The sequence below is a fragment of the Panthera pardus genome, unplaced genomic scaffold (genome assembly GCF_024362965.1).
Source record: "Panthera pardus isolate Hobbes unplaced genomic scaffold, ASM2436296v1 HiC_scaffold_16, whole genome shotgun sequence".
Lineage (NCBI taxonomy): Eukaryota > Metazoa > Chordata > Mammalia > Carnivora > Felidae > Panthera > Panthera pardus.
Window position 1 is genome coordinate 46,370,612 of NW_026526721.1, and position 15,922 is coordinate 46,386,533.

At 37.8% G+C, this 15,922-nt stretch overlaps 1 protein-coding gene across 3 annotated transcripts in view; it reads right to left on the reverse strand.

Annotated features, from left to right (window-relative positions):
• Positions 1 to 15,922, reverse strand: part of DCBLD2 (discoidin, CUB and LCCL domain containing 2) — an 88,363-nt gene that overhangs the window by 64,104 nt on the left and 8,337 nt on the right. For all 3 annotated transcript variants that reach the window (XM_019448138.2, XM_019448137.2, XM_019448139.2), the window contains exon 2: positions 6,185 to 6,412. In XM_019448138.2, the coding sequence (XP_019303683.1) occupies positions 6,185 to 6,412 (228 nt within the window). The remainder of the gene's footprint in view (positions 1 to 6,184; positions 6,413 to 15,922) is intronic.

Below are 15,922 nucleotides of genomic sequence, written 5' to 3' on the forward strand. Positions count from 1 at the left end.
AACTGTGTGGCTCTTACATGTATCATTCAAGATACCTACACTCGTTAAGATTACCCACCATTTCTTCAATTCCTGCTTACGGAAAACTGCTCTAAATGGAAAATGTTAGCAATGATGACTGTATTGTAATACTTTTACTGCTTTCAAATGAAAGAGTACTTATCACTTTATTTTGACATAAAATAATTATTTTTTACAAAGACAACTTTAAAATAAGGAGGAAGAAACTCAAAGGGTCACAGACCAGTAAAGCATAGCAACAGATTTCAGGGAGTCTAAGAATAACCTAAGTGGTAGAAGTCAAGGAAAGACCCATTGGGGAAGACAAAGATGATCAAGGTATCCCATGCACAGCCAGAAAATACTGGGAAAAACAATCCACTGGTAAATGAGAATACTGACTTCAGGGAAGGAACTTAAGAGCGCAGAAATCCTCAGTAGTGCAATTTTGGAAAGGAAACACTTCAGGGGAGAAGTAGGTTAAAAGCAATAGAGAGGAATTCTTTGGAACATACATTGTAAAGGAGAGAAAAAGCAAAGCAAGAGGGAAAAATTTAGAATCCTGCAAGATGAAAGAAAGAAAGAAAGAAAGAAAGAAAGAAAGAAAGAAAAGAACACAACTCCTCCTCCACCTCAACCTCTTTTCTAAAAAAAGAAAGTACCTACTACACTGGCAGAAGAGGCCTATCATGAACCTATCACAAACTATAAAGTAAACAAAGCACTGCAAACTACCACCCTTGTCCACACAAATACCTAGCTACAGCCTTTATCTACTTTAAAAAATATATAGTATACAAACAAAATACGAGAATCCCAACAATTCAGTTTATGGAAACCTCCTCCCACTAAAAAACAATGGTAAAGCAGAAGGAAACTGAACACTCCAAACTTAATGTTATGTCCTCAAACAATTGAAGATATGATAAAACCACTTGAAACAGAAAATCAAAAACTAAAAACAGAGATGGACAAAATCTGAAAGAACTAAGAGCTGGTCTCACAAAACAAAGAAATGACAAAATTACATAAAAAGTAAAGACCATATTTATGTACAAAGTGCACAAGGAATAATGGATTCTAATAAAAACATGATAATGAATATTGAAAAAAAGAATAAAAATAGAATGAAAAGGAAATAAAAAACTAAAAGGACTGGTGAGAATGTGGCTGAAAGGACAAGGAAGATCTAATTTTCTTATACTTAAAATCAAAAAAAGATCCACAAGACAATGGAACAGAATATTAAAAGTATCATCCCACAAAACTTTCCCGAAGTGAAAGATCTGTATCTATATATTGAAAGAGGTCACTGGATATCAATGAAAACCAGCCCACAATGATCACCTTCAACACATATCCTTGTAATACTATTAAGACTTTAAAGGTAAATAAACTTCTCAAAAATCAATACAAAAAGTCAGGGAATAATGGAAGAGTATTTATTTTTTTAATTTTTTTAAATGTTTACTTATTTATTTTTGACAGAGAGCAGGCTCTGTGCTGTCCATAGGGAGCCCGACGCAGGGCTCAATCCCAGATCATGACTTGAGCCAAAATCAAGAGTTGGACACTTGTCTGAGCTACTGAGGTACTCCAGAAGAGTATTTAAAAATAAATCAATAAACTCAAAGAAAGAACATGTGAATCAAGGACATATTTACATAAAATCAAATTGATCCTCAAGTCTTCACGTAATACAAATTTAAAAATAAGCAGTTTTTTTTAAATGTTTATTTTTGAGAGAGAGAGACAGAGAGACAGAGAGAGAGAGAGACAGAGCACGAGCAGGGGAGGGGCAGAGAGAGACGGAGACACAGAATCCAAAGCAGGCTCCAGACTCTGAGCTGTCAGCACAGAGCGTGACATGGAGCTTGAACCCACGAATCATGAGACCATGACCTGAGCCGAAGCTGGAGGCTTAACTGAGCCACCCAGATGCCCCTAAAAGGCAATTTTAAACATGCAAGAAATTCTGCACCCATAAGTTCTGCTTCAAGAATCAATCTAGTCTAAGATGAATTTTACCCATTCACAGTATGACTGGGAGAACTTGCGCAAAAGGCTGAAAATGAACATTTGTTATTTTTTTTTATTTATTTAAAAAAAATTTTTTTAATGTTTATTTATTTCTGAGACAGAGACAGAGCATGAGCAGGGGAGGGGCAGAGAGAGGGGGGGACACACAGAATCTGAAACAGGCTCCAGGCTCTGAGCTGTCAGCACAGAGCCCGACACGGGGCTCGAGCTCACAGACTGTGAGATCATGACCTGAGCGGAAGCCGGATGCTCAACCGACTGAGCCACCCAGGCGCCCCCATTTGTTATTTTTAAATACAGAACTAGAGAGGCGCCTGGGTCGCTCAGTTAGGTAAATGTCTGATTTGAGGTCAGGTCATGATCTTGAAGTTCATGACTTTGAGCCCCACGTTGGGCTCCATATTGACGGTGTGGAGCCTGCTTGCAATTCTGTCTCTCTCCCTCTCAGCCTCTCCCTGCCCCTCCCCAACTTGCACTCTCTCTCAAAATAAATAAATAAACCTTAAAAAATTAAAACAAAACAGATCCAGAAAAGTTAGAGAGGGGTTGAAGAATAAGAGGTTATATGATGTAGGCTGCATGTTATGAATTTATGTTCTAACAGAGTAAAAGTAGGGAAAAGAAGAGAGGAAAAGAGGAGGTAGAATAGTTCATTGAATGTTATGTAGTAGGTAGCACAGACAATTGGTGGGAGTTAAAGAACACCATCACAAAAAAGACAAATCAGCGACACCTGGGTGGCTCAGCCAGTTAAGCATCCGACTTCAGCTCAGATCATGATCTCACAGTCTGTGAGCTCGAGCCCCACATCGGGCTCTGTGCTGACAGCTCAGAGCCTGGAGCCTGCTTCACATTCTGTGTCTCCCTCTCTCTGACCCGCCCCATTCATACTGTCTCTCTCTGTCTCAAAAATAAATAAACATTAAATTTTTTTTAAAAATAGATAGTATAAATTGAAAGATAACACTTAGAACAAAATTATAAAACTTATTAAACTCCAAAAGCAGTTTTAAAATAAAAAGGAAAGAAAACAATGTAAAGAAATACGAACAAGGTGTGCCTGGGTGACTCAGTCAGTTGAAGTGTCTGACTCTTAATTTCAGCTCAGGTCATGATCCCAGGGTCATGGGATCAAGCCCCATGTCAGGCTCTGAGCTAAGCATGGAGCCTGCCTAAGACTCATTCTCTCTCCCTCTCCCCCCCCTCCCACGCTCCTCTGTTTCGCTCCCCCACTTTCACTCTCTCTCTCTCAAACCAAAAAAAAAAAAAACAAAAACAAAAAACAAAAGAAATAAGCACAACAAATACATATAATTATAGCTTAAAATAAGATAAACTTGAGATAAAACATTCCAATTTTATAAGTAAGTGCAAATGGGCTTAACTCAGCTATCAAAAAAAATTTTTTTTCAATTTACTTCACAAATTAAACCGCGAAAAATGTGCTACATACAAGAAACACATACAAAACGATATAGAAAGGCTAAAAATAGCAAAGCAGGTATACCAGGCAAATGAAAACAGTAAGAGACAAGAAGGAGGATATGCAGATATTGAGAGACAAAGAATTCAAACTAAAAGTATTATTAGACATGACAAAGGAAACGTCTAATGCTGGAGGTCACAATTTAAAATAAAGATATTATAATCAAGAATATTTATGCAACACTGCAACTCCCGTAAAAGCAAAATCCCAAGGAAAAACAGGAAAAAAGAGACATACCAATCAAGTAGGTAAAAATAAAGATATGTGTAGAAAATCTAAACAGAGGGGCGTGTGGGTGGCTTAGTCGGTTAAGTGTCCGACTTCAGCTCATGATTTCACGGTTTGTGAGTTCGAGCCCCGCGTCAGCCTCTGAGATGACAGCTCAGAGCCTGAAGCCTCCTTCAGATTCTGTGTCTCCCTCTCTCTCTGCCCCTCCCCTGCTTGTGCTATGTCTCTCTCTCTCTCAAAAATAAATAAACATTAAAAAAAGTTAAAAAAAATCTAAACAATAAATAAGACAAATCTTCTGAATGTATATCAAACTTTGCATCTTGCTATTAGCGAATAAACCTTCTCAAGCATACACGGGACATTCATAATAAAGGTTGTATATTAGGTTATGCAGAAAATATTAGCAAGCTCCATGAAATAGTGATATCCCTTCCAACCACACTCAGAAATATTTATGACCACAATGCAGGAAGAATAAAAATTATTAACAGCAGCAAAGAAAGGTACTTCCAACAGGAAATAAATCTACTTACGTATTATTTACCCAGTAGTAAACAGTTAGTGGGTAAAAGGGAAATACAAAACAAATTACAGAATTCCAAAAAAGTATTGATAATATTATAAATCAACCTGTGGCATATCAAATTAAACCCCACAGCTTTAGACATATTTATCAATAAAAATGAAAGAATGTAAATCAATTAAAATTCTTTTCTAAAAGGTAAGAAACAAGTGGCAAAATAAGCTCAAAACGAGTATAATGAAGAAAATGAAATAATGGGACTAGAAACAAAGATTAATAAGGGAGAGAAAAAAAGAACAGATCTAAATACAGTTAATAAATCAAATTCCATTTTTTGAAGAAACAAAATAGGCAAACCACTAGCTGACATGGGAAAAAAAAAAGAGTACAAATAAAGAAAACAAAAAATGTCATGAAGAAAATAACCATTGACAAAACCACTGAAATAACCATTAGAAAAAAAGCCACAGGATTCTATTTTGCAGACATCACTGCAAATGAATTTGAAGACCCAGGTGAACTGGGTAATTTACCAGGCAAACAACTTACCAAAACTGAATTACTTAAAGATAAAATCCGAAACAGATCATACTTAGAAAAAATAAAGAAGGGGCACCTAGGTGACTCAGTTAAGCATCTTGAGTCTAGGTTTTGGCTCAGGTCATATCTCACAGTTTGTGAGTTCGAGTCCTGCATCAGACTCTGCACTGTCAGTGTGGAGATTAATTACTTGGGATTCTTTCTCTGCTCCTCCCTCTGCTCGCATGCTCTCTCTTAAAATAAGTAAATAAACTTAAAAAAAAAAAAAAAAGGAAAAAAGAGAGAAAATAATAAAGAACGACCCTACCAAAAAAAAAAAAAAGAAAAAAAAAAAAAAGCACCAGGCCTCGCTCCCACTGGTAAGAGGCCAAAAAATAGAGAAGACATGAAGGATTAGACCAGAGATGGGGAGGAGGCGAGAGGATGAACATCACACTTAAAGATACTGGGTTCCAATTACACTTCTAAAAGACATTTTATACATTTGTACCAATCAATGTTTCCAAATTAACTCAGAAAGAATTCAAGATTTCTTTATGATGTTAGCTCACCCAAAGAGTCTTAGATTTTTTTCTGCCTTTCCTAAAACAAAGGGACTGATCTCTAAAAGCCAAAGGTTCTTACCTTAACGACACAGTAGATTCTCCTGGGAAGCTTTTAAAATACAGGGGCGTGGGTCCCACCCAATCAATTCTGATTCAACTGGTCCAGGATGGGGACCAGGTATACAGTATTATTTAAAGTCTTTCCAGGTGACTCTAATATGCAGGCATCATTGAAAACCACTGATTTTAGCTAAGAATAACAACTATAGTAGCTAATATTTACTAAGCATATATTATGTGTTAGGTACTCTTCTTAGCACTTTACATGTTACTAATTCATTCTCTATTTTACAAATGAAAAAACAGGTCAGGTAACTCACCCAAAGTCACACATATGCCAACAGCAGAGAGAGAGTTTAATACCAGGCAGTTTGGATCCAAAACCCATGCTTTAATCACCATGATATACTGCCTCCTAAGTGTGAATTATGCGTGAATTATACCTGTATTCTTTAATTGCAAATAAAGTGATCAGGAAAAAAACAAAACAAAAAAATGAGATAATTAATGTCCTCCTTCTTGGAAGCAGTACAGTGGCATCCTGTTGCAAAAGTACCAACAAGCTTATTTGGAGAGTAAATAAACAGACAAGAATCTTCTCTTCCCAAAAGGTTCAAATTGAGATTTCCACACATGGTCCACACAAATAATTTCTTACATATCATCCTATACAACCTAGTTATTCAATGTCAAGTATCAAACATTGCTTTAGCTTTAAAACTCAGGGCAGTGATGTACATTTACAAGAAAAATTCCTACCTATTTCAGTTCTGCTAACTCCAATGCCATTATAAATTCTCAAGTAATTAAAATGACAAGAATCAGAATCTTCAATGTCAAAGTCACCAAATTTGATGCGCACTCTCTCTCCCATCTTTACACGGATCTCCCATTCACAAACGGTGCTGTTGGGATAGGTCTGTGGGTAGTTTATGGACATGAGGGTCCCACTTTCAGGGCCTAGTACAGTATGTCCACATCCATCACCTTTAAAAAAAAAAAAAAGAGTTAAAAGAACGATAAATTATTATTACACCTTTAACTTATACTATAAATAATCAGGATTCTTTTGTGAAAATTTAAAAATATGTATGACAGATATTTTATGCCACCAATACTTTCCTTACACAAGATAAAAGGGATGATAGAGTTCTTAATATATTTACTCACAGGAGCCAAGAGAGAAGCCAGGTAAGGTCAAAATGATCAATGATTATCCTTATTCAAAGAACTTTCCAATCTGAATAAACAGATTTATTAGCTTAACAATACATTTATATACATATCACAACTGCAATCTTTAAAGGAGAATTAATTCATAGTAACTGTTGAAAGACAACATAAACTATCAAAATAAAAGTATGTGATCAGCTTCATCCATTTATTTATAAATATAAACCTTTCTAAAATCTGTGAGAAGACTAAAGGTTATGCAGATTACTGATCATACTACAGTATTACAAGGCATTTATCCTTGAAGGCATTAAAGCAATATTTAATGAAATTTTACATTCTACTGAAATTGGACTTTGGAGTACTCCCCTTCCTAAAACCTCACTTTTTCCTACCAAATGAGGAGGAAAAAATGGCATTTGTACATCATGAAACATTAGGAAAAATAACCTTCCTATCTTGGTAGCAGCAGGATTTGCTCCAGCAATTCGTTCTGCAACTGGATATGGGGACTCAGGTAACTTAACATAGTACTATTATTTGCACCCTTCCCTTTCTCATAAAAAGTGGTATTTGGGCACCTAGGAGAGGCATGCAGTGGTAAGAAGTTTCAGGTGCTGCTCCAATTGTACCTGTCAGCATTCCTTAATGATGGGATTCAATTATGAATCTCTTTTAAATCTCTAAAAGGAAGATGGGTACACTGTACTAAAACGATAGTATTTTTTCGTTCAAAAATAGCCACCTATAATCACCTTTGGAATAATTCTGTACTTACACAAAAAAACTATACTAAAAGTGACAGTGCTGAGTTTTATTTATTTTTTTAAATGTTTATTTTTGAGAGAGACAGAGAATGATCAGGGGAGGGGCGGAGAGAGAGAGAGAGAGAGAGAGAGAGAGAGAGAGAGAGAGAGAGAATATCTGAAGCAGGCTCCAGGCTCTGACCTGTCAGCACAGAGCCTGACGCGGGGCTTGAACTCACGAACTGTGAGATCATGACCTGAGCTGAAGTCAGACGCTTAGCCAACTGAGCCACCCAGGCGCCCCAGTTCTGAGTTTTAAAGTCAATATAGATATAGATGGCTGTAAAAGAATTTTCTATTATGTTGATTTATTATTTTTGAGAACAATGCAGTGCTGATATCATTTGCTAGAACAAATAAAAGCTTTAAAGGCCTGTAAGAAGTTAATACAGTATCTAGCAAGTGGTTGCAAAATAAATGTTTATTAATTGGATGTATAAGGAAATTGTACATGAACCAATGAAAAAGTAATTTCAAACCAGTCTCAAAACTTAATTTTTTGAAAAGTTTTTATTTTTATTTTATTTATTTATTTATTTTTTTAAGTTTATTTGAGGAAGACAGAGAGAGTGTGAGCAGGGGTGGGGCAGAGGGAGAGAGGGAATCCCAAGCAGGCTCCGTAGGGTCAGAGCAGAGCCAGATGTGGGGCTCGAATTCACAAAACTGAGATCATGACCTGAACCAATATCAAGAGTTGGGACACTTAACCGACTGAGCTACCCAGGCACCCCTCAAAACTAACTTTAATAAAAGAACACTCTGTATAAGCTTAGGATGACAATACTTTATATCCTTTCCTGATCAAGCAATTCTCAAATCCGTCCTACTATTGTTAGCCTACTTTTAAACGTTTAATTTTGAGAGACAGAGAAAGAGAGTGCATACGCAGAAGAGGCATTTGACAAAGGATCCAAAGTGGGCTCCATGCTAACAGCAGAGTCCGACACGGAACTCAAACCCATGAACCTTGAGATTATGACCTGAGCCGAGGTTTGGATACTTAACTGACTGAGCCACCCAGGCGCCCCTAGCCTATTTTAAAGGCCAATACTAGCAATCTGGCTTCCTAAACGAATATCTCACATAAAGCTCAGCTTTTGAGCAATGTTAAAACTTCAGCTCTCTCTACACCTGCTTTCATTCTACACACAAAAACTAGGCATAGCCACTCAATGATATATAAAGGCACCATGAAATAAACATGTGAGCTTTTGTGATATATTCACTGATATTTTGCAAATATAAAATTTAAATGTTAGATAACTTAGAAGAAAAAAAAAACCACAGATTTTCCCTGAAACCATCAAGAAAATACCTTGAATATCTCTGAGTATCATCCAAACTAGAAACACAGGGATATAAAAACTGTCTCTGTAAAAATAAAGAAATTGTAATATAAATAACTTTTGAATAATCATTAACATTTTTCCTTAGAGAAAAAAAAACTATCCCCTAAGACAAAGTTTCTAACGTTATGAAACTAGTTTGAAATGTTCTCTTAATATTGAAAAGATGAAAATGTGCTTTCTGGAATGCTTAAATCTTTGAAAAGCAGCCGCTGAACAAATGAAATAACTCAAAATATAAATGTATTTTCTTTAGTGAATAGAACTAAAGCAGCTTTTCAAGTGTCTGGAAGTGTTGATGGATTTCAGGAAGCCAAGAATTTCCTATTAACAGCTGAATTCATGACTTAGTAATGGCAGATTGTCCCAACTAACGAATTCCCCATAGGCTATTATTTAACTTAAGGTTGCCATTTTAGGATGAATTTTACAAAAGTACAGGCAGTGTTAGTAATTTTTATGTCTTTATGCTCATATTTATGTTTGATTCTCAATAAGTAATACACAAAATGTTTCTTGCCCTTTCCTCTATAAAGCACAATTTCTACAAGTCAACAAAATAAATATAACTGATGAAAAACAGGACTTTTACATGCATGCTGATGAAGAAAACAATTAAAATGGAGAGGTCTTTTTTCAGTATCTTGTGTAGGGGGAGGGCATGAACAGTCCACAAGTAACGTGCCAAGAATGTTCTAAAATATGTGATGGAGTTCAGAGCTTCCTCCTCCAGCAAAAAGATGATATGCACCAGAAACCAAAGTTAAGAGAGTCTCAAATCTACTACTACAGTGAACGAGTTTGAATGTTTCATATGCCCAAGACTTTGATAAGTTTAACCTGACAAGATAAATAGCTTAGCTGGTCTGGACACTTATTGCTATCAAGTATATGTTTAGAATATTCCAGTTTGAAAGGGGAAGCTGGGCTTATACATTATCACTAGGCCAGCAGTTCTCAAATGTTTTTCTGTTATTCCCAAATAAGAAATACATTTTACATTGTATTCCTACACCCATGCATGTACAATCCTGACCTACTCTGGTCCCCACCAGCACTCAGAAAACCACTGTACTAGGCACCCAAAGGTCATAATGTTGAATTCTCAAAGAAAGACCCTGTCCTCACTTTTACCCCCAAATTAGAAAATGTGCTTGCCGTTTATTTTCACAGTTCTTAAAAGCAAATCCTATTCTGCACAATACTTAAATAAAGTATTTAAAAGTAAAACTAAAATCTGGAAAATATTCTTTATCAACTAATCACCTAATACACTCAGAGCAGTGGTACTCAAATGGGGGGTGAGGGGGAGGCTCCCATGGGAGCAATTTTACCTCCCATTTGGCAATGTCTGGAGATATTTTTGGTTGCCACAACTGAGGGGGTGGGATCCTACTGGCATCTGGGGGTAGAAGTCAAGAATGTTGCTAAAGATCCTACAATGTGCACAGGACAGCCCCCAGAATAAAGGGTTGATGTTACATGTCAGGAGTACCGGGGTTGAGAAGACTGACTTGGAGCAAAGGCTAGGACAACTCAGACAGAAGATCTGAGTGAGTTCTTGGCTGGGTTTCCTTTGGCCCAAAGGATAATGCTGTTCTGTCCACTAAGGGTACAACCTAGGGCACATACTTTCCCTGCTGTGGTCAGTAGTTATACTAAAGAGTTTTACAGTCCCACTTCCCAATTTTTATAAGTAAATGGAGGTTAAAGGAGAGAAAACATCCTTTTTATTAGCCTACATCCCTGGAATAACTTTTTTTCTGGGTCAGGAGCTCTTAAAACTAGGGTTTAAAAAAGGGTGCGAATAGGGTCAGGAGTAAGTCTCCAAATTTTCTGCTTAGCTTTGTATGTTGGAAAGAATAATGATCTGTGACCAAGCTACACTGCCTCTTGTTATTCATTTTCACGAGGCAGAATTGACAAAGACAGCATAACTACTGTGGGGAAAAATAATTTTCACATGGTTTTCCTAGGACCAATCCATACACTATCACCCATTAACTCCAACATCACCAAATCTTTCTCCTTCTCAACTCCATCACCCCACCATCACTGCCAGCTTCTCCTCCTCCCCCTCCTCCTCTAGATGGTCTCCACAAAAGTATAACTGACCATCCAGGATAGAAGCCTGTCAATGTAATTTTTGAATTTCAATTTTATTTCAGTGAAGAAGAGACACTGGAATTTGATCTCACTGCTCCTTTGTTTGGCTGCAGATTTATCTAGGGAATTACTCATAGAACATGTGTTCACTTCCTCTGAAGAGTCTAAGGTCAGATGTGTTAAGCCAGATACAAGTTTTGGTATTGTTCCAGGAAAATAACTGAGTATTTTTTTAAACTACGTATCCCTAGAGAAAACAGAAAGAACATTAAACATATTTAAATAATAATGTATTAATACAATAAAGAAGATATGCTTATTTTAGGCTTCTCTAAACTTCAAATCAAATGTGGGTTTTTTGCATACATGTTCATGATACTGATTACATGTGACCTTGCAGCCACCCCCATATTTTAGTCACACTACTAATACAGAATATAAATCATACTAATGACTGAATCGTATTAACACAAACACTGCATGACTTCTAAAAATACTTTCTTCAACACCAAACACAAATGCAGGATGTTTGCACAAATAATGCCACAAATGTGGAGCAATGTAACTTTCATGATGACCATCATGAACTGGGAAAGGTTCAGACTTTCCAGCAAGCTTTCAAGGATTTTTTCTTTTTTAATCATTATGAACAGGTGAGTCTAACTACACTTGCTCTAAATAAGTGTGTCATTTCTGTCACATCTTCTAATGCATCTGTGAGATCTTATAAGCTGGAAAAAGAGGCATTTAGAGTAGAAAAGCATTCAAAGGAGTAACTTGCAAGAGTTAACTAAAACATCCTATTTCATTTGGATACAATGAAGATTTTTAGTGTAATATTTAGCATTGTGAATTTTTGGACTGAAGTACTCTGAGTCCTATTACTATAAGATTTTTAAAATTGCATCACTACATATCTCAAATAAATAATTCAAGGTACTACTTTAATTCCACTCATTTTTTAAAATACTACATAAGATGGATATGCTCAGAGAGCCTAAAGAAGGTCACTGTGACAATTTTTAGAAAAAGAAATAGCTCCCAGCTTCATTCTTTTTTAAGCCCAAACTATTCTCTGCATGTGTGATAATTTATAAAATTGAATTACATGAAGGAACGTGAGAAGTACAAATCCTCTTTAACCCCCACTAAGCACACATCCTACTTAGAACATAATGGTTAGGCAAATGAGCTCTGGAGTCCTGGCATGATTTTAAATGCCCTATCCAGCACTCACTGTGACTTTCAGAAGGTTATTTATTGCTGCTAAATCTCAGCTCCCTAAAATGGGGATACAAACAATTCAAACACAAAGGGCACAAATTAAATGAGACATTGTATGAAAACACCTAGTACTGAGGGCCTAACCTATAATAATGCGCTCAATAAACACTCTTTTGTTTGAGGGTACCATTCCAGTCATAAAAGACCAGAAAGGCTTTTGCCCATCATATGTAGATACAGGGCATTTGGCTACAATCTAGCTAAAGTAACAGAACAACTGTCCATTACTTTGGGAAATGTACAGCAGCTTTAAAGTTTCAAGTGTAGTGTTCTTGTGAAAGTATAAACCCAAGAGAAAGTAACTCTCACTCAACTTCTCAGGGATGACCTCTACTTCAGTAACTCTCCAAATCACAAGCCGGGCTTTGTTTTTGCCATTATTAGAGACACTCTCACCCACCTGTGAAAACTCAAACACTTTAAAGTCTCAGCTAGTCAGTCTTCTTATACCCACATACTTTCCGTGAACTTGACTTCTCTCTTTTCTCCCAGTCTATTAATCTTGTCCTGGCCTCATGTCTTTCCCTACACAGCCTAGGCTTCATGTCCAGTATGTTAACTACCTCTTCCTGGTACTCTCAATTCCTAGCCATTGTGTCCTTCTCGAGTATCTACCTGTCAAACACTCAACCCTGGTTCACATAACCTCTCTCTGACAAAGAGCTGAGCACTACTGTGAAAACACACACACACACACACACACACACACACACACACACACTCCAGGGGGATAGGTGTCATTAGAGTAATGGGTTCCAATCTCAGAAGGGCACTCACAACCACTCAGTATTCTCTTATTCAGTGGTTCTCAAAATGTAATCAACATTAAAATCACCTCAGGGCTAATTAAATTAAAGGTTCTCAGGTTCCCCCCCCCCATCTCCATAGATTCTAATATGTATGTCAGAAAAATTATCTTAAACTTAGACATTGGTTAAAAAAAAATGGTCAACAGCATATCTTCTAAATGTCACAGAAGCTAAAAGCTGCCCAAGGAATATAGGGCAAAATAGTTATTTGGATTTGCTGTATTTATCACTGCTTAAAGGTCCCAGTTTTCATTACATGTTAATGTATATAGTTTCTTATCTGGTAGAGATGCAAATCATTTCTGTGCAGCTGAAAAGATAATCCCAAAGATTAGTTTATGACCCTATTGGCCCATTACCCAGATTTAGCAATTTAGCAATCACATCTAATCTGGCAATCACATCCTGTAACACCTGGTTTCTCAAATACTCTTAGGACAGGTTTTAACACCTTACTGATTCCCTCATTAATGAATGAACTGAATAAAATCTTTGACACGTGTTCATTTTATATTTGCATAGCAGGTATGATTTTGCCTCTTTTGCAAATTCTAACCTGTAAAACAGCTCGTCAGTGGGAGCTAGGTTTTGCAATTTAACAAATCATAAGACACTAACAATAACGGCAACAACAACGAAACCCACATAAAACTCTTTCCACCCAGTGTATCCTGACCTCTACCATCTTCTCGCTCACTTTTCCTTTCTTTTACAAAGAAGTTTCTTCTAGTCTCCATAGTTGATGTCTTACTTCTTTGCTTCCCGTTCTAAGTTCCAATGCACTGCAATTCAGCTTCCAAAAAGAAAAGTTTAAGTCCTAATTTCCGGTACCAATGAATATAACCTTATTTGGAAACAGGGTCTTAACAGATGTCATCAAGTTAAAATGAGGTCATACTGGTTAAGGTGGATCCTCCTTCAATGACAGGTGTCCTTAGATAAAGAGAAAAAGGTGGACATGGTTACAGACACAGGAAGAATACTACATTACAGAGACAGAGCTTGGAATGATGCAAAGGAACTCCAAAGATTAAAACTCCAGAAGCTAGGGAGGCAAGGAAAGACCCTCTCCCAGAATCTTTAACAGAGTATATAGCTGTGCTGACACCCCAATTTCAGAATTCTAGCCTCCAGAACACTAAGACAATAAAGTTCTGTTGCTTTAAGCTATCTAAATTTGTGGTAATTTGTTACGGCAGCCCTAGGAAATACAGGCCTACTCACCAATGAAACTATTCACTAATGCAGCCAGTTTCCAAGCTGCCAAAAGTTAACGTGATGAAGGAGCGAAAGGCAAGCTGAGGGCAAAGCACAAGCACATACCCACAACCCCTTCCACCTCCCAGGTGTGACCTTCCCCGGGCACTCCTGGCTGCCCAAGAACAAAGAAAGGGGAGAAACAACGGTTATCTGATAGCACAGTGATGCAGGAGTCTCCCATCAGTTTGCAACTGTCTTAATGATTTACAAGAAAAAAGCAATCTCCAGAAACCTACAGACTCAACCTCCTGGGGACCTAATGTCATCCTCCCCTCCACAGCATAGAATATCTTATATAATCAGTCAGTCTTCACACAACCCCAGCGCAGCTCTTTCTGCTCACGGGTACTGTCCCGTGCTGTAATAAAAACACCTTTTTGCACTGAAAACGTCCCAAGAATTCTCCCTTGGCCGTTGGCTCCGAACCCGACTCCAAACCATGTCAAATGGATACTTTTCCATCCTTATCATGTGTGACCTTTCCATATTATCTGGCATCGCTGGCCCTTCCTTCCCTCCCATCTTCCTTCCTTCCTTTGTATCTTCCCTCCCTCCTTAAAATTCTCCTTCCCTGGCTCAGTTTTTTGAACCAACTGCAACTTCTCTAGCATGTTCCTGGGCTTCTTACTGCCAACCACTGATGCTGTTCAGTTCCTCCCCCATTCTGGGTATTCTACCAGGGGTATCTCCCTACTTCCCTCAGTTACCACGAAGTCTCCAACCCTTCTCCTAATCCTCAAACCTGTCATCTACTTATATATTAAGCACCTCTGCTCATATTATTCACTCACTGAATAAAAATTTACTGACTTCCCAAACAGATTTGATCCCAGCCCTCAAACATTCTAGAAAGCGAGGTGAATTATGTATTTAAACACGTAAGAGCGTTAAGTAGATGCCATGGTCAATATGCCTAATATTTAAATCCAAGTGTCTGACTCCAAAGTCTCTTCTCTATACTTTCAAAGTCCACCAAAGCACAAAACGGTGAAGACAGACCAAGAAAGCGCTCAGGCTGTTCACAGTAAACACAAGCCAAAACCAAAAAGAAAAAAATCTGACAGTTTAAATGATACTTTCAGTAGAGCAGAGACTAGACTGCAAGGAAATCAGCATTTAACTAATATTTGTTGTGCACCAGCTACTCAGAAAATGTACAGCACAGACAGAGTCAATCGGTTAGTACGTTTGTCACTGAAAAAACCAGATACAAGGTACTGGGCAAGCAAACAGCAAAGAGGAAAGATGTATACAAGCCAGCGGGGTTTTGAGCGTGTTTCCAGGTACAGAGTAAGAAGCCCATTCAAGTTTAAATTCTACTTAAACACAACTTACATTCCCTGATAAAGCAGTGCTCGGATAAGTGGAAGAGATGGTTTCGGGAAGAAGGAAAGGTGAGGCAGGTATGCTGTGTAGGAGTTGAGCTCTACAAAGTGGAGGGGCCACTGTGCTCCTGCTGAGCAGTAAGCCCCATGGGAGATTTGATCAGTAGTCCTCACTGGTGGTAGGACTAGTCACAGTGGGACACATGACTTTCTCCAGTGACCCTGGGCTATCCAGAACCAGAGAAAGGCAGTGGGGACTGGCATGTGAGCCAGGTTGGGGATCTGTCAAGGACAAGAGGAAGGGCATGACAGAATGAGAGACGTAGGAGGCCACATTGAGGAAGTGACCCTAGAGATGGACAAATGGACCAGATGAAGGCAGAGGAAC